The 19,326-nt window shown below is 48.1% G+C and overlaps 1 protein-coding gene across 3 annotated transcripts in view; it reads left to right on the forward strand.

The window, feature by feature from the left end:
• Nucleotides 1-19,326, forward strand: part of LOC115132284 (signal peptide, CUB and EGF-like domain-containing protein 3) — a 143,307-nt gene that overhangs the window by 85,280 nt on the left and 38,701 nt on the right. For all 3 annotated transcript variants that reach the window (XM_029664758.2, XM_029664760.2, XM_029664759.2), the window contains exons 8-9: nt 3,326-3,442; nt 5,024-5,146. In XM_029664758.2, the coding sequence (XP_029520618.1) occupies nt 3,326-3,442; nt 5,024-5,146 (240 nt within the window). The remainder of the gene's footprint in view (nt 1-3,325; nt 3,443-5,023; nt 5,147-19,326) is intronic.

Consider the following 19,326-nt stretch of genomic DNA (forward strand, 5'->3'; position numbering starts at 1 on the left):
TGCTGTTATGATCTGACAGAAATGCCAAGAAAAATAAGCACATAAATCTGTATAAATGAATCAGACCACTGCATATCAGAGAGATTTATGACTTAATTACAAAGCTCCAAATAGTGGGGGAACCTGATGAGAGAGAGAGGGGGAGAGAGAGGGGGAGAGAGAGAGAGAGAGAGGGGGAGAGAGAGAGGGGGAGAGAGGGGGTGAGAGAGAGAGGGTGAGAGAGAGAGGGGAAGAGAGAGAGGGGGAGAGAGAGGGTAAGAGAGAGAGGGGGAGAGAGAGAGGGGGAGAGAGGGGGAGAGAGGGGGGTGAGAGAGAGAGGGGGAGAGAGTGGGGGAGAGCGAGAGGGGAGAGAGAGAGGGGAGAGAGAGAGAGAGAGGGAGAGAGAGAGGGGGTGGAGAGAGAGGGGGACGGAGAGAGAGGGATTCTCTAAGGAGATTCACTCTCAAGGTATTTTAAGAGTGATAAAGTCATTTTTGTCTAAACTAATAGTAAAAGTAAGTTGTTACCATGGTCGCTCGTGCTCTCTGCCGGGGTTTCAGTGAGCTCAAACAGAGCTCAAAGAGATTCCCTAAATGAGCCCAGAAATCGATACTGCCAAGCCTGACAAAAGCTCACCCTTTGGTTGCTTTCAAAGCTGCGGTGGTAGAGGATATTTGCAGACCATTTTCAGGGGTTGTCATCATCCTATTGTGTTTTTAAAAATTATTATTGAAAAAGTATTTGCTACATTATTTTCCTTCTTTCCAAATAACCTTGTGTACTATTTTCATAATAACCCAATTCTAACTGCATGTCTACTGCTAGGTGAACTCAGATGCTTGGATTTGGAAGAGAGTGTGTGTGTGTGTGTGTCTATGTGTTTGTTTGTATATGCTTATGAAATATTTTGTTTGACTATCCAATTGGAGAGCATTGACCACTTAGGACATATTGCCTATGTCCACCCAGTCAATTGTATTGATTTAGCAGCCAGCTAGAGGTATGTCGCCCCTTGGCAAACAACCAAAGCTTATCACCACATAGGTGTAATTTGCCATACAAATGACAACATATTGCTATTGCTTCAGGGAGAGAGGTGTACTGTACTTTACATCCACATATGGAACTGATCAACACTGTACATATCAGAGCCTTTCTGTTGTACAATTTACAAAAGTCTGCCCACAGCTGTGGGTGTGGCTGGTCTGCCCACAGCTGTGGGCGTGGCTGGTCTGCCCACAGCTGTGGATGTGGCTGGTCTGCCCACAGCTGTGGACGTGGCTGGTCTGCCCACAGCTGTGGACGTGGCTGGTCTGCCCACAGCTGTGGACGTGGCTGGTCTGCCCACAGCTGTGGATGTGGCTGGTCTGCCCACAGCTGTGGACGTGGCTGGTCTGCCCACAGCTGTGGACGTGGCTGGTCTGCCCACAGCTGTGGATGTGGCTAGTCTGCCCACAGCTGTGGACGTGGCTGGTCTGCCCACAGCTGTGGATGTGGCTGGTCTGCCCACAGCTGTGGATGTGGCTGGTCTGCCCACAGCTGTGGACGTGGCTGGTCCTCATCCAGAAGACCGAACCCACACACATACCAGGGCTTGTGTCGCTCTCTTCTATTTTGGCAAGCCATAATCGTCATAAATGTTTCTTTACCCTCTGAACACATGATCATTACTGTTTTGTGTGATAACTGCCCCACTAAGCATTTTGGAGGCATGTCGTGACAGTTCTGCATCACCGTGCCTGCCAACTCTCTGTGCCTCACAGACAGTGTGCAATTTGGACAAACACACAGGCTGTGCCACTCATCACCACACAACACTACCGTGGTTCACTAGGAATGCTCTCTCTCTCTCTCTCTCTCTACCCCAGCGCAGAGCCCTTGGACTTTCACAGGATGGCTGAGCCATCGTCTTTAAATTACAGCCAGAGCCAGGCCCATGAAGGCCCATACCAGCAGAACACTGCCTGGGGTCTCTGTCACAGTGTTGCTGTGATACCACTGTCTGTCACCAGAAGTGAAACAAGCAACAAATTCTTAAACACTTTCTCCCACTTAGATATAATTCCTTGATCTATGATCCTTGACGGTATGGTCTGCCTCATCATGGCTGCTCGCTGCAGCATAATGTAATGTTAGCCTAGGTATTCCCCCAAAATATAAAGTTATTCTCTGTGGAGATTTGGGCAGCAGTGCTTCCTCTGTGGTGTCACGTGTGAGAAGCCCTCTCCATACCAGTCTCAACCCTCTCAGCAGTCTGTGATGAAGCCCACAGCCAGGCCAGCTGTTCCGGTGCTCTTTATGAGATAGGTTCTTGGGTCTTTAATATACTTATTTTTGAGTTAACTGCCGACTGGTATCCCTCAGCTTATTAGAGGAAAAGTGATGCAATGTGCTTCTCTGTGAGTGATCAGCTGCCCTTAGAGCAAGATATCATATATGAGGTTTAGTTTTTTAATGGTGTTATTTTTCCAGAGTGTTTGAAGCTATTGGTGAAGGCTGCCAAAAGAATGTAACAGTAGACGGACACCAAGCTCTTTAAAGTGTGATCAAATTTCTTCTCTTCTGCGATTTGTTAAAAATCTCCTATCTCCTACATGAAATGTGTCAGCGTCTGTAGATGAGGTCATGAGGCATAGCCTGGCAGCCAAGCTGCCCTCCTTTCCCTGACTGACCACCCTCCATTCCTCAAATCAATCTTTCTAACGCACGGACTGGCCTGGCGAAATTGCTTTTTTATCCCCAAAATGCCTGGGAGCTCTTGTCAAAGCCAGAGTAAAAAATATATATTTTGACCACAACTGTCTGGAGGAAGAGCTGGTTTGTCCTCATGAGAGGAGTTGGTTGATGTCCTGTGAGGAAGTTGGGGGAGGAATGGGGGTGTTTTTTAAACTCACTGCTCCCAAGAGCAGCTAAACATGCACACAATCATTTGTTTATGTCTTGACATTATGCTCTTAGTACTCTGATCCTTTATTTTCCATAGTGTTGTTGTTAGTCCGGTGCATTATCTAACTCTGTCTTCTTTGTCCACTTCCCCTGAGAAAACAGGAGAAAACTACTTCAGCACTTCCTGTCTCTTATTTGTCTTGTTCTTATCCTCTTTGAAACTACACTGTACACTAATAGACATCTTTGAAACAAGCAACCGGTTTTGGGAACAGTTACACCACCTATAAAATCCCTGTGTGTGTGTGTGTGTGTGTGTGTGTGTGTGTGTGTGTGTGTGTGTGTGTGTGTGTGTGTGTGTGTGTGTGTGTGTGTGTGTGTGTGTGTGTGTGTGTGTGTGTGTGTGTGTGTGTGTGTGTGTGTGTGTGTGTCTAACTGTGATGTGTGTTTCTCTCTGCAGAGACGTGTTTAGTGAACAACGGTGGCTGTGACAGCACATGTCACGATGCAGTGACCGGAGTCCGCTGCAGCTGTCCTGTAGGCTTCACTCTCCAGCCAGACCGCAAGACCTGCAAAGGTAACCTAACACACACACCTTCTCACCTCACCCTATCAAACAAAAATCATCTGTCAATCACCTGGTTGCAGATCAATCATTCTTTCTATGTTTTCCTTTTGATCTATCTTGCTGGTTCCTTTACTGGCCCCCCTTCCACCCCCACAGCCCTCCATGTACATTGTGTCCACAGTCACAGTGGCCACGGGAATCAGGGACCTAACAGACTCTAATCAGGGAGGCATTGTGGGCTTGTTGAGGCGCGTAGGACTGCCGCTGTCTGGTTCCCCAGGTGTGGCTCACCTGACCTCACCTTGCCACCCTACTCTGCCTCCCTCCCCTGCCCTTCCTCTTCCCCTCTGTCTTATTGGCTGCCTCTGTCTCTTTCAGAGCTCTCACATTGGGATTGAGGGGTAGCCCAGGCCTTATCAAATAAAATAAAATACAATTTTATTTGTCACATACACATGGTTAGCAGATGTTAATGCGAGTGTAGCGAAATGCTTGTGCTTCTAGTTCCGACAATGCAGTAATAACCAACCAGTAATCTAACCTAACAATTTCACAACAGGATGCCAACAATTTAATGCTGTGTATATATTTCGTATGACCATAACCCTGAGGTAATGGGTACTGCGTTGGCAGCACATCCTTTTGTCAAGCTGCCCATATCCTGTTACTGCTGTTAAACACAAATAGCTTAATTTTCTCAAAACGTATCAAAAAGCTTTTGTAAATGTATGCAAAGAAGAGCATTGGAGTAAGAAGGATTTAGATTTGGAGTACATTTTGGGAAGATGAAAACCTAGAAGAAGAGACAGAGAGAGAAAAGAAGAAGCAGAAGAGCTCTGTGTAGAAACTCAAGACTTTTGATGCTGCCAAGAAGCCAAGAATAGGAGTCTGCTTCCCCTCCAGTACTCATAACGTTAAAGCTAACAACTCTGATAAAAGTACATTGGATTTTATTAGTTTCGTTTCAGAGGAAACAAAAGGAAAACAACCTCAGAGAGCACTGGCACGAAAAGACAAAGAGACAGAGAGAGAGAGAGAGTTATTATTTTATTCCATTTCTGAGGCATTTATTTTAACCAGATGATGGACTGAACTCTCCTTCAAGAAACAAACGCCTCATTTAAGATTTAATCTGAAACATGACCCAACCTGCCAGACCCTGGTGAGCCATGTGATGTATTGATTGGTTATTGACAATGAAAAGAACGGTCGAGCTGTGTCGGGCTGTGCCGCTGAGACATAGTTCTGCCCTGGCTGTCTCTGTAAGAGCTGTGATCTATTCTAACAACATGTGAACCCAGATCATACTCGTCTTAATGCTGGCCCTAAGGGAAAATCTCTAATGCACTTTCCTTGTGCAACTCTCTCTTCTCTTTCTGGGATGGATCTCCACTCAGCTGTTCTCGCCTGCTGCCTGGGCCCCAGAGTCATCTATCACACATGCATATTTCAGCCATCAAACACACATCACATCCTTACCCTCTATCTCTCTCTCTGCCCCTCTCCCTCTCTCCCATCCCCATCTCTCTCTCTCTCCCCGTCAGTGCGTTAAAGTGAATGCTATGTACTGTATGTGTTTTCTGTCCGCAGACATTGATGAGTGTCGCCTGAACAACGGGGGGTGTGATCACGTATGTCGGAACACAGTAGGCAGCTTCGAGTGCAGCTGCAAGAAGGGCTACAAGCTGCTGACCAATGAGAGGACATGCCAAGGTAGGAGCCCATCCCTCCAACCAATCATCGGTCAGAAAACAGACCTAACAAGACCTGGTTATACTGCTCATGATCCAATGTCCCAGTGACCACTACCTGTTCCGTGTGCCCTTCAGCTAATGACATAGATTTCAGATGTTTATGAGTTCAGCAGGTTTATTCACCATGTTACTGAGGTGAATTGGAAGGTAATAGCATAGTCGTGATAATAATACATTGACTTCCTCCTCCCTAATTGTTTTGGCTTCAGCACGCTGAGGGAAGCTGCAGAACCAGGCCTCTATCTGGCTTGTTTGTTTCTGAGATTCAGTGGGAGCCGGGGGAGCCAGCTGCAGAACAAATAAAGAGTGTGCCATGCAGAACTATGGAACCATGCAACTGAGCTAACTGACATTCTGAGTGGAAAAATAGACGATGTGCCTTGTCAAGGCTGGTGCATATCAGGGACATGGCTCAACACTGAAACACATCATCCTAAACATGCACATCTATACCAAGTATGCTGTTCAACTCACTGTATGGAGACCAACTGTTTCTATCATTTAACTTTAGAGCATGTAAAGGTACATCGACCTGACTATTTGGGGCAGGAATCTTTCTCTCCTCATTTGGAATCTATTTACATCATTTGGCAGATGCTTTTACCCAAAGCGTTTCACATTAAACACGTACAATATGGCCCAAGGGAGATAACACATCTTTAATGTTCCCTCCAACCAACTCAGCCATATGGTCTTGGGAATATTCCGAGCTGAGAGGAGAAGGGTGGTGTTGTGTTGTATGTCTGGGGAGCTACTTGGGAACAGTGTGGAGATTGTCAGGAACAGTTTGTTTTGTCTGCAGATGAGGGGTGTTGATAAAGCTGGCCTCTTGTTGAGTGAGGCGTTGTCAGGCCAACACGCTCTGCTACACCCCGTGCTACACCGCGCCACGCTGGCTACAGACTCATCCGTCTAGTCTACTCCGCCAACTCCTATCCCTCCTGCGCTCCCTAACAACTGAAAAGAAAGAAAAAGAGAGAAAAGCTTAATTTCTCTAAATTGCTGTCAGGTTGTTGCAGTAATCCTGGGTGTCTGCTATACCTGGGTGACTGTCTGACTGACTGACTGACTGATTGGTCCATGGCAGGGAGACAGGGATTTTAGCAGGTCTATAGTGTTATTCTAGTGTACTGTTTGTTTACAGTGTGTGAAGAGGTGTTTCGTTCCTCAATATATCATGGTTAGGTAGTCCCACATGATCTTACTGTATTTCCTTGATAGGTAACTGTCAATATAGTGCTTGGCCATTTTTTCTTCATGTTTTTTGTGCAGATCTTTTTTTGAGTGGACACCTTTATCCAATGTCCTAACATCAACAGCAATATACTATACTGAAAAAATATAAACGCAACATTTTTCATAAGCTGAAAAAAACGATCCCTGAGATTTTCCATACACACAAAAAGTGTATTTCTCACAGATTTTGTGCACACATTTGTTTACATCCCTGTTAGTGAGCATATCTCATTTGCCAAGATAATACATCCACCTGGCAGATGTTGCATATCAAGAAGCTGATTAAACAGTATTATCATTACGCACCTTGTGCTGGAGTCAATAAAATGCCACACTAAAATGTGCAGTTTTGTCACACAAGAAAATGCCACAGATATCTCAAGTTTTCAGTGTGCATGTAATTGGCAAGCTGACTGCAGGAATGTCAACCAGAGCTGTTGCCAGATCATTTAATGTTAATTTCTCTACCATAAGCCTCCTCCAACATTGTGTTAGAGAATTTGGCAGTGCGTCCAACCGGCCTCACAACCGCAAACCACGTGTATGGCGTCGTGTGGGGGAGCGGTTTACTGATGTCAATGTTGTGAACAGAGTGCCCCATGGTAGCGGTGGTGTTATGGTATGGGCAGGCTTAAGCTACGGACAACAAACACAATTGCAAATGCATGTTTCAGCATGATAATGCACAACCCCATGTCGCAAGGATCTGTACACAATTTCTGGAAGCTGAAAGTGTCCCAGTTCTTCTATGGTCTGCATACTCACCAGACATGTCACCCATTGAGCATTTTTAGGATGCTCTGGATTAACGTGTACGACAGCGTGTTCCAGTTCCCGCCAATATCCAGCAACTTTGCACAGCCATTGGAGAGGAGAGGGACAACATTCCACAGGTTACAATCAACAGCCTGATCAACTCTATGCGAAGGAGTTATTTAGCACTGCATGAGGCAAATGGTGGTCACACCAGATACTGACTGGTTTTCGGATCCACGCCCCAACCTTTTTTTAAAGGTATCTGTCACCAACAGATGCATATCAAGTTTCATGTTTTTAATGTCACATGCACAAGTACAGTGAAATTCAAACTCAAAACCCAGCAATGCAATGATCAATAACAATGTAATACTAGAAAAACACACAAGAAATAAAAAGAAATATGAAGAACACAATAAGCAAGTAAGCATACTATATACAGGGTCAGATCCAATGCTATATTCAGAATGTGCAGGGATACTGGAGTGATAGAGGTAGAAAGGTATAGGGGTAAGATGACTAGGCAACAGGATGTATGATGAACAGAGTAGCAGCAGCTTGTATGTGAGTGGGTGTAGAGTCAGTATAAACGTATGTGTGAGTGAGCTGATGATGGAGTTAGTGTTTATGAGTGTGTATGGCCCTCTCTGTGTGCAAAGATACAGTGCAAAAATACAAATAGGTCAATAAAGATACAATGCTAACTCAGATAGCCTGTGTAGCTATTGTGTTAGCTATTTATCAGTCTTATTGCTTGGGGATAGAAGCTGTTCAAGAGCCTGTTGGTACCAGAGTTGATGTACCGGTACCGCTTGTGGAAGCACAGAGAATAGTCTATGGCTTGGGTGGTTGAAGTCTTTAACGATTTTCCGGACCTTCCTACCACATCACCTGATATAGATGTCTGGGATGGAAGGGAGCTCGGCCACAATGATGTACTGGGCTGTCTGCACCACCTTCTGTAGCGCCATGAGATCGAGGGTGGTGCTATTTCCATACCACGCAGTGATAAAGCCAGACAAGATGCTCTCAATGGTACAGCTTTGAACTTTGTCAACCACCTGAGGGGGAAGAGGCGCTGTCACACTTTCTTCACTACTGTGTGTGTGTGTTCGGACCATTTTAAGTCTTTAGTGATTTGGACACTCTTGACCTACTCTTGACCTACTCCACTGCAGTTCTCCCCCCCTTGTAGTCCACGATCAGCTCCTTGGTCTTACTGATGTTGAGGGAGACGCTGTTGATCTGGCACTACTCTGCCTGGTCACTAACCTCCTCCCTGTAGGCTGACTCATCGTCGCCAGTAATCAGGCCTACCACCATCGTGTTGTCAGCAAAGTTGATGATGGTGTTGGTCATGTGTGGCCACGCAGTCCTAGGTGAACAGGGTGTATAGGAGTGGACTAAACACACACCCCTGTATTGACGTCCAGGATCCAGTTGTAGAGGGAGGTGCTCAGACCCAGAGTCCAAAGCTTGGTGATGAGCTTGGAGGGGACAATGGTGTTGAACACTGAGCTGTAGTCTATGAACAGCATTTTCACATAGGTACAGTATCTTATCTAGGTGGGTGAAGGCAGTGTGAAGAGCAATTGAGATTGCGTCATCTATGGATCTGTTGGGGCGGTATGCAAATTGGAGTGGGTCTCGGGTGTCTGGTATGATGGTGGAGTTAGTGTGTGCCATAACCAGCCTCTCATAACACTTCGTAAATCAAATCAAATCAAATTTTATTGGTCACATACACATGGTTAGCAGATGTTAATGTGAGTGTAGCGAAATGCTTGTGCTTCTAGTTCTGACCATGCAGTAATATCTAATAAGTAATCTAACAATTTCACAACAATTACCTTTTATACACAAGTGTAAAGTAATTAATATAATATGTACATATAAATATATGGATGAGCGATGGCCGAACGGCATAGGCAAGATGCAGTAGATGGTATAGAGTACAGTATATACATATGAGATGAGTAATGTAGGGTATGTAAACATTATATATAGTGGCATTGTTTAAAGTGACTAGTGATACATTTAGTACATCCAATTTTGAATGTGGCTATAGATTTGAGTCAGTATGTTGGCAGCAGCCACTGTCAGAGTCTATGTAGAAGAGAGCGAAGGAGTCAGGCGCAGGACACAGGGAAGAGTAAAACACTGTATTTACTCAATCCAAGAACGGAACAGAAATCCCGTTACAAAACAAGGACAAAACAGGACTCCAACTCCAACACACGAAAGACAATCACGCACAAAACAGAAAGGGAAGCCAGAGGGTTAAATAAGGAACATAATTATGAGATGGGAACCAGGTGTGTAAACAGACAAAACAAAAGGAAAAATGAAACATGGATCAGTGGCAGCTAGAAAGCCGGTGACGTCGACCGCCAAACGCCGCCCGAACAAGGACAGGGAACAACTTCGGTGGAAGTCGTGACAGCCACTCAATGTTAGTGATGGCTGTTTAACAGTCTGGTGGCCTTGAGATAGAAGCTGTTTTTCAGTCTCGGTCCCTGCTTTGATGCACCTGTACTGACCTCGCCTTCTGGATGATAGCGGGGTGAACAGGTAGTGGCTCGGGTGGTTGTTGTCCTTGATGATCTTTTTGGCCTTCCTGTGACATCGGGTGGTGTGGGTGTCCTGGAGGGCAGATAGTTTGCCCCGGTGATGCGTTGTGCAGACCTCACTACCCTCTGGAGAGCCTTACGGTTGTGGGCGGAGCAGTTGCCGGACCAGGCTGTGATACAGCCCAACAGGATGCTCTCGATTGTGCATCTGTAGAGGTTTGTGAGGGTTTTTGGTGACAAGCCAAATTTCTTCAGCCTCCTGAGGTTAAAGAGGCACTGTTGCGCCTTCTTCTCCACGCTGTCTGTGTGGGTTGACCATTTCAGTTTGTCCGTTATATGTACGCCGAGGAACTTAAAACTTTCCACCTTCTCCACTACTGTTCATGATTACAGAAGTGAGTACTACAGGGCGGTAGTCATTGTGACATGAAGCCTTAGAGTTCTTGGGGACAGGAAGGATGGTGATCATCTTAAACATGTGGGGATTACAGACTGGGACAAGGAGAGGTTGAAAATGAATATGGGTGCCAGCTGTTCTGTGCATGCTCGGTGAACACTCCCTGGAATCTGTATCTGTGTTAGGGTCTAATCCATTTATTTCAATTGACTGATTTCATCATATGAACTGTAACTGAGTACAATCTTAGAAATTGTTGCATGTTGCGTTTATATTTTTGTTCAGTATAATTCTTAGGTAAGTGGTGTGTGGTCAGCACCTCCTCAGTCCAAGACCCAGCTGGGTGACTACAGCAGGGACCATCTCCCACGCTAGCTAGCTGAGATCTGGCCTGGCTGGCCATTGTTGTTTGGAACTTTGGGGAGCAAAAAGGAAGAGGGAAATGTGCTAAGCATAGGCCCAAATAACGCTCTTATCTATACCACCTGAGGACAGTGCCATACGTGAGTAAAATAGCTACAAAAACAATCCTAATAAATCCTGATTTATTAGAGATGTGGCTGTGCTGTTCGGTAAACAGAAGAACCTACTACAGTACACAAAGTGCATACTGTGGTAAGGTGTTGGGATGTATAAACTGAACTCCACAACCCTGTTTATCTTGCTTTGAACGGACACTGTGTTTCCCAGCTGTCAGCGGCCCACGGCCCATCAATCAAGACGCGACATGTCTGGCCCGGTCCAGGGCTTGGAGGCTTTCCTCGACCCTTCCTCCCCCCTACCCACCCCTCATCCCCTGCTAATCCCTATGAGGGCGTTGTCGGAGGGCCCTTATCAGATCCTACTAGGTCTCCCCCAGGAGGAGCATCAAGGCCTTATCTACTCTGTGTAAACAGCCTCTGCCAAGCATTGTTTCACCATTCTATTGTTGTAACAGTTATTTGCTCTGAAGGATTGTTATTTTTTGTAGCTGAGGGGGGAAGAGGAGGTGGTGGGGGGGATTCGTAGGCCAGTTTGACACAGCGTGAGTCAGCGTAATTGCTGCTACGGAGGAGGATTGGCGGAAGAAACCTGTGGCTTTGTTTTTTATTTTTTTATTTTATCTTATGCAGTCATATGCCTGGCACCCCATAAATAACACAATTGTAGAAATGTGAGATTGTTCAGATGGAGGGAGCAAGCAAGGGGGTTTCTGCCTGTGTTGTGTTAAAAAAACAGCAGCCACTGTTCCTTCAGTGTGTTCCTCATCTGCACGTACACCATGGGTCTCAAGCCCTGCCAACCACTGCATACCTCACCTTACCTGCTGGTAAACAACGAACATAGTCCCAGGCATCCTGAAACATCCAAGCCCATCCCTTACTTTGTACAGTGTAGTACAATACAACGCTACAGGTTGCTTCTTCCCATTCAATCATATTGATCAGAGCTGGATAGAGTATGTCCAAGCAGCAAAGCATGTACCCAGTCAACCCCAGTCCTGAGATGTTAGCTAGCATCCCAATATCCCAGAGGAGTTCTTTCAAACGAAACAAATTATGCCATTTAGATGCCAATTAATTTCTATTTATGACAGCTATGTAAAAGTTAGCTCTTAAAGCCCCCATGCAGTCTTTACATTTTAGATAAAAAAAAAAAAATCATTACTGTATTTTTAAATCAACACTGTATGACTAATACATCACTGTGTGTTTTTATTTAATGAAAATAACTCCAAATACATTTTTTATCATTTATTTCCATGAGCCTCCTTTGCCATTGAAATGCTCTGTCTGATCGTGTTGGTGTGTTGATACAAATTGAAATATATATACATACACAGCTAGAGCCTACCCAGCTTACCCTAGAAGGGACCTATTTCACCTAACCTGCTACATTAATTCTCCTAACCTGCTGCGAAAAGTCCAATCTGACAAATGCTGTATCCCATTTAGTCAAAACCCACTTACCCATTCAAAGTAGGAGGATACTTATGCAAATAACATGCATATATAATATGATACATATATCAGATGACTGGTCATTGGTAAGATTGGGATTTCATGATTTGGGTCAAAAACTCCATCCCACAGGTTGAAATTCCAGGATTTTTCATTCAAACAGCTCTTAGACAACAAGGGCATTATCATAATTTTCACAGTTTCTGAGTGTTATTTCGACCTCATAGTGTGGAAATATCATTACAAAAATGTACAATCAAATGTGTAACTGCACTGCCCCTTAAAGCTCTACTGAGCCCCAAAGTAATAAAACAATGTGGTAATATATGAAAAGCATCTCTTCTTTAGTAGCCCAGTGTTAAACAGAAATATGATTCCATTCAAGGTATTGTGAAAGAGAGTTCACAATGTGAACATGAAGTGGAGATCACTTCCAATTCTTTACCTGAATGAATATCTCCTCTTTGTGCCAAATTGCAGTAATAAAACCTTTTACGGGTGTTTGAAATGTTCGACATCAGCTTGTGTTCCTCTCGACACACTGAAGACTCCCTGTCTACTTTTGGCGTTTAATCTCAACCCAAGCCCACTTCTTTAGTTGGAGGTGTTCTTACAAGGGGCTTGTCAAGTAGAAAACTCATTGGCTGTGTCTATGACACATTCGTCAAATATAAATGCAAAATGCAACAATTTCAATGATTTTACTGAGTTACAGTTCATATAAAGAAATCAGTCAATAAAAATGTATTCAATAGGCCCTAATGTATGGATTTCCCATGACTGGGCAGGGGCGCAGCCATGGGTGGACCTGGGAGGCTATAGGCCCACCCACTTTGGTCTCAGATGACCCCGCAGGTGAAGAAACTGGATGTGGAGGGCTGGCATGGTTACACGTGGTCTGTGGTTGTGAGGCCGGTTGGACATACTGCCAAATAATCTAAAATGACATTGGAGGTGGCTTATGGTAGAGAAATGAACATGAAATTCTCTGGCAACAGCTCTGGTGGACATTCCTGCAGTCAGCATGCCAATTGCACGCTCCCTCAAAGAGAGAAAAATGTTATCTGGAAAATGTCTGGGATTTTTTATTTTAGCTCATGGTCAGGGAATACAGATAGAGAAAGTAACAATGCAGTGCTGGGTGGGGGGCAGGGGGCAGGGTCAGGGAATACAGATAGAGAAAGTAACAATGTAGTGCTGGGTGGGGGCAGGGGGCAGGGTCAGGGAATACAGATAGAGAAAGTAACAATGCAGTGCTGGGTGGGGGGCAGGGGGCAGGGTCAGGGAATACAGATAGAGAAAGTAACAATGTAGTGCTGGGTGGGGGGCAGGGGGCAGGGTCAGGGAATACAGATAGAGAAAGTAACAATGTGGTGCTGGGTGGCAGGGGGCAGGGGGCAGGGGCAGGGGGCAGGGGGCAGGGTCAGGGAATACAGATAGAGAAAGTAACAATGTAGTTCTGGGTGGGGGCAGGGGCAGGGAATACAGATAGAGCAAGTAACAATGTAGTATTGGGTGGGGGGCAGGGGGCAGGGTTAGGGAATACAGATAGAGAAAGTAACAATGTGGTGCTGGGTGGCAGGGGGCAGGGAATACAGATAGAGAAAGTAACAATGTAGTTCTGGGTGGGGGCAGGGGGCAGGGAATACAGATAGAGAAAGTAACAATGTAGTATTGGGTGGGGGGCAGGGGGCAGGGAATACAGATAGAGAAAGTAACAATGTTGTGCTGGGTGGCAGGGGGCAGGGTCAGGGAATACAGATAGAGAAAGTAACAATGTGGTGCTGGGTGGCAGGGGGCAGGGGGCAGGAAATACAGACAGATAAAGTAACAATGTGGTGCTGGGTGGCAGGGGGCAGGGGTCAGGGAATACAGATAGAGAAAGTAACAATGTATTATTGGGTGGCAGGGGGCAGGGGGCAGGGGCAGGGAATACAGATAGAGAAGTAACAATGTGGTGCTGGGTGGGGGCAGGGGGCAGGGGGCAGGGTCAGGGAATACAGATAGAGAAAGTAACAATGTGGTGCTGGGTGGCAGGGGGCAGGGTCAGGGAATACAGATAGAGACAGTAACAATGTAGTGCTGGGTGGCTGGCAGGGGGCAGGGTCAGGGAATACAGATAGAGAAAGTAACAATGTAGTGCTGGGTGGGTGGCAGGGGGGGGGCAGCAGGGCAGGGTCAGGGAATACAGATAGAGAAAGTAACAATGTAGTGCTGGGTGGCAGGGGGCAGGGGGCAGGGAATACAGATAGAGGAGTAACAATGTAGTGCTGGGTGGGTGGCAGGGGGCAGGGTCAGGGAATACAGATAGAGAAAGTAACAATGTAGTGCTGCGTGGGGGCAGGGGGCAGGGTCAGGGAATACAGATAGAGAAAGTAACAATGTGGTGCTGGGTGGCAGGGGGCAGGGTCAGGGAATACAGATAGAGAAAGTAACAATGCAGTGCTGGGTGGGGGCAGGGGGAGGGTCAGGGAATACAGATAGAGAAAGTAACAATGTGGTGCTGGGTGGCAGGGGGCAGGGGGCAGGGTCAGGGAATACAGATAGAGAAAGTAACAATGTAGTGCTGGGTGGGGGCAGGGGGCAGGGGGCAGGGTGCAGGGAATACAGATAGAGAAAGTAACAATGCAGTGCTGGGTGGGGGCAGGGGGCAGGGTTAGGGAATACAGATAGAGAAAGTTACAATGTGGTGCTGGGTGGCAGGGGGCAGGGGGCAGGGAATACAGATAGAGAAAGTAACAATGTAGTGCTGGGTGGGTGGCAGGGGGCAGGGAATACAGATAGAGCAAGTAACAATGTAGTGCTGGGTGGGGGCAGGGGGCAGGGAATACAGATAGAGAAAGTAACAATGCAGTGCTGGGTGGGGGGCAGGGGGCAGGGTCAGGGAATACAGATAGAGAAAGTAACAATGTAGTGCTGGGTGGGGGTCAGGGAGCAGGGTCAGGGAATACAGATAGAGAAAGTTACAATGTAGTGCTGGGTGGGGGGCAGGGGGCAGGGGGCAGGGAATACAGATAGAGTAAGTAACAATGTAGTGCCCGAGTGGGTGGCAGGGGGCAGGGAATACAGATAGAGAAAGTAACAATGCAGTGCTGGGTGTGGGGGCAGGGGGCAGGGTCAGGGAATAAAGATAGAGAAAGTTACAATGCAGTGCTGGGTGGGGGCAGGGGGCAGGGTCAGGGAATACAGATAGAGAAAGTAACAATGCAGTGCTGGGTGGGGGGCAGGGGGCAGGGTTAGGGAATACAGATAGAGAGGGTAACAATGTGGTGCTGGGTGGCAGGGGGCAGGGTCAGGGAATACAGATAGAGAAGTAACAATGTGCTGCTGGGTGGCAGGGGGCAGGGGGCAGGGAATACAGATAGAGAAAGTAACAATGTAGTGCTGGGTGGCAGGGGGCAGGGGGCAGGGGCAGGGAATACAGATAGAGAAAGTAACAATGTAGTGCTGGGTGGCAGGGGCAGGGTCAGGGAATACAGATAGAGAAAGTAACAATGTAGTGCTGGGTGGGGGGCAGGGGGCAGGGGCAGGGGGCAGGGTCAGGGAATACAGATAGAGAAAGTAACAATGTGGTGGCAGGGGGGCAGGGGGCAGGGGCAGGGAATACAGATAGAGAAAGTAACAATGTGGTGCTGGGTGGCAGGGGGGGCAGGGGCAGGGGCAGGGAATACAGATAGAGAAAGTAACAATGTAGTGCTGGGTGGCAGGGGGCAGGGGGCAGGGAATACAGATAGAGAAAGTAACAATGTAGTGCTGGGTGGGGGAAGGGGGCAGGGTCAGGGAATACAGATAGAGAGGGTAACAATGCAGTGCTGGGTTGGTGGCAGGGGGCAGGGTCAGGGAATACAGATAGAGTAAGTAACAATGCAGTGCTGGGTGGGTGGGGGTCAGGGGGCAGGGTTAGGGAATACAGATAGAGAAAGTAACAATGTAGTGCTGGGTGGGTGGCAGGGGGCAGGGTCAGGGAATACAGATAGAGAAAGTAACAATGTAGTGCTGGGTGGGTGGCAGGGGGCAGGGTCAGGGAATACAGATAGAGAAAGTAACAATGTAGTGCTGGGTGGCAGGGGGCAGGGGGCAGGGTCAGGGAATACAGATAGAGTAACAATGCAGTGCTGGGTGGGAGGCAGGGGGCAGGGTTAGGGAATACAGATAGAGAAAGTAACAATGTGGTGCTGGGTGGCAGGGGGCAGGGAATACAGATAGAGAAAGTAACAATGTAGTTCTGGGTGGGGGGGGCAGGGGGCAGGGAATACAGATAGAGAAATTAACAATGTAGTGCTGGGTGGGGGGCAGGGGGCAGGGTCAGGGAATACAGATAGAGAAAGTAACAATGGGGTGCTGGGTGGCAGGGGGCAGGGGGCAGGGAATACAGATAGAGAAAGTAACAATGTAGTATTGGGTGGGTGGCAGGGGGCAGGGCTAGGGAATACAGATAGAGAAAGTAACAATGTGGTGCTGGGTGGCAGGGGGCAGGGAATACAGATAGAGAAAGTAACAATGTAGTATTGAGTGGGTGGCAGGGGGCAGGGTCAGGGAATACAGATAGAGAGAGTAACAATGTGGTGCTGGGTGGCAGGGGGCAGGGGGCAGGGAATACAGATAGAGAAAGTAACAATGTAGTTCTGGGTGGGGGCAGGGGCAGGGAATACAGATAGAGAAAGTAACAATGTAGTATTGGGTGGGGGCAGGGGGCAGGGTCAGGGAATACAGATAGAGAAAGTAACAATGTGGTGCTGGGTGGCAGGGGGCAGGGTCAGGGAATACAGATAGAGAAAGTAACAATGTGGTGCTGGGTGGCAGGGGTCAGGGGGCAGGGTCAGGGAATACAGATAGAAAAGTAACAATGTAGTGCTGGGTGGGGGGCAGGGGACAGGGTCAGGGAATACAGATAGAGAAAGTAACAATGTGGTACTGGGTGGGGGCAGGGGCAGGGGGCAGGGTCAGGGAATACAGATAGAGAAAGTAACAATGTGGTGCTGGGTGGGGGCAGGGTTAGGGAATACAGATAGAGAAAGTAACAATGTAGTGCTGGGTGGGTGGTAGGGGGCAGGGTCAGGGAATACAGATAGAGAAAGTAACAATGTAGTGCTGGGTGGGTGGCAGGGGGCAGGGTCAGGGAATACAGATAGAGAAAGTAACACTGTAGTGCTGGGTGGGTGGCAGGGGGCAGGGTCAGGGGGCAGGGTCCGGGAATACAGATAGAGAAAGTAACAATGTAGTGCTGGGTGGGTGGCAGGGAGCAGGGTCAGGGTCAGGGAATACAGATAGAAAAAGTAACAATGTAGTGCTGGGTGGGGGCAGGGGGCAGGGTCAGGGAATACAGATTGTTACTTTCTCTATCAATGTAGTGCTGGGTGGCAGGGGGCAGGCAGGGTTACTTTCTCAGTGCTGGGTGGGGGGCAGGGGGCAGGGTCAGGGAATACAGATAGAGAAAGTAACAATGTGGTGCTGGGTGGGGGCAGGGGGCAGGGGGCAGGGGCAGGGAATACAGATAGAGAAAGTAACAATGTGGTGCTGGGTGGGGGGCAGGGGGCAGGGGGCAGGGTTAGGGAATACAGATAGAGCAAGTAACAATGTAGTGCTGGGTGGGTGGCAGGGGGCAGGGTCAGGGAATACAGATAGAGAAAGTAACAATGTAGTGCTGGGTGGGTGGCAGGGGGCAGGGTCAGGGAATACAGATAGAGAAAGTAACAATGTAGTGCTGGGTGGGTGGCAGGGGGCAGGGTCAGGGGGCAGGGTCAGGGAATACAGATAGAGAAAGTAACAATGTAGTGCTGGGTGGGGGCAGGGGGCAGGGTCAGGGAATACAGATAGAAAAGTTACAATGTAGTGCTGGGTGGGGGCAGGGGGCAGGGGGCAGGGAATACAGATAGAAAAGTAACAATGTAGTGCTGGGTGGGTGGCAGGGGCAGGGGCAGGGAATACAGATAGAGTAAGTAACAATGTAGTGCTGGGTGGGGGCAGGGGGCAGGGTCAGGGAATACAGATAGTGAAAGTTACAATGTAGTGCTGGGTGGGTGGCAGGGGGCAGGGTCAGGGTCAGGGAATACAGATAGAGGAAGTAACAATGTAGTGCTGGGTGGGTGGCAGGGGGCAGGGTCAGGGGGCAGGGTCAGGGAATACAGATAGAGAAAGTAACAATGTAGTGCTGGGTGGGGGCAGGGGCAGGGGGCAGGGTCAGGGAATACAGATAGAGAAAGTAACAATGTAGTGCTGGGTGGGGGGCAGGGGGCAGGGTTAGGGAATACAGATAGAGAAAGTAACAATGTAGTGCTGGGTGGGTGGCAGGGGGCAGGGGGCAGGGTCAGGGAATACATATAGAGAAAGTAACAATGTGGTGCTGGGTGGGGGCAGGGCAGGGGGCAGGGTCAGGGAATACAGATAGAGAAAGTAACAATGTAGTGCTGGGTGGGTGGCAGGGGGCAGGGTCAGGGAATACAGATAGAGGAAGTAACAATGTAGTGCTGGGTGGCTGGCAGGGTGCTGGGTGGGTGGCAGGGGGCAGGGTCAGGGAATACAGATAGAAAGTAACAATGTAGTGCTGGGTGGGTGGCAGGGGGCAGGGTCAGGGTCAGGAATACAGATAGAAAGTAACAATGTAGTGCTGGGTGGGGCAGGGGGGGCAGGGTCAGGGAATACAGATGCTGAAAAGTAACAATGTAGTGCAGGGGGCAGTGCAGGGGGGGGTCAGGAATACAGATAGAGAAAGTAACAATGTAGTGCTGGGTGGGGGCAGGGCAGGGTCAGGGAATACAGATAGAAAAGTAACAATGTAGTGCTGGGTGGGGGCAGGGGGCAGGGGAATACAGATAGAGAAAGTAACAATGTAGTGCTGGGTGGGGGCAGGGGGCAGGGTCAGGGAATACAGATAGAGAAAGTAACAATGTAGTGCTGGGTGGGTGGGGGGGGGGGGGGCAGGGTCAGGGAATAGGGGCAGGGAATACAGATAGAAAGTAACAATGTAGTGCTGGGTGGGGGCAGGGGGCAGGGGGCAGGGAATACAGATAGAGAAAGTAACAATGTAGTGCTGGGTGGGTGGCAGGGGGGGGGTCAGGGAATACAGATAGAGAAAGTAACAATGTAGTGCTGGGTGGGTGGCAGGGGGCAGGGGCAGGGAATACAGATAGAGAAAGTAACAATGTAGTGCTGGGTGGGTGGCAGGGGGGGTCAGGGGCAGGGAATACAGATAGAGAAAGTAACAATGTAGTGCTGGGTGGGGGGCAGGGGGCAGGGGCAG

The sequence above is a fragment of the Oncorhynchus nerka genome, linkage group LG7 (genome assembly GCF_034236695.1).
Source record: "Oncorhynchus nerka isolate Pitt River linkage group LG7, Oner_Uvic_2.0, whole genome shotgun sequence".
Taxonomy (NCBI): domain Eukaryota; kingdom Metazoa; phylum Chordata; class Actinopteri; order Salmoniformes; family Salmonidae; genus Oncorhynchus; species Oncorhynchus nerka.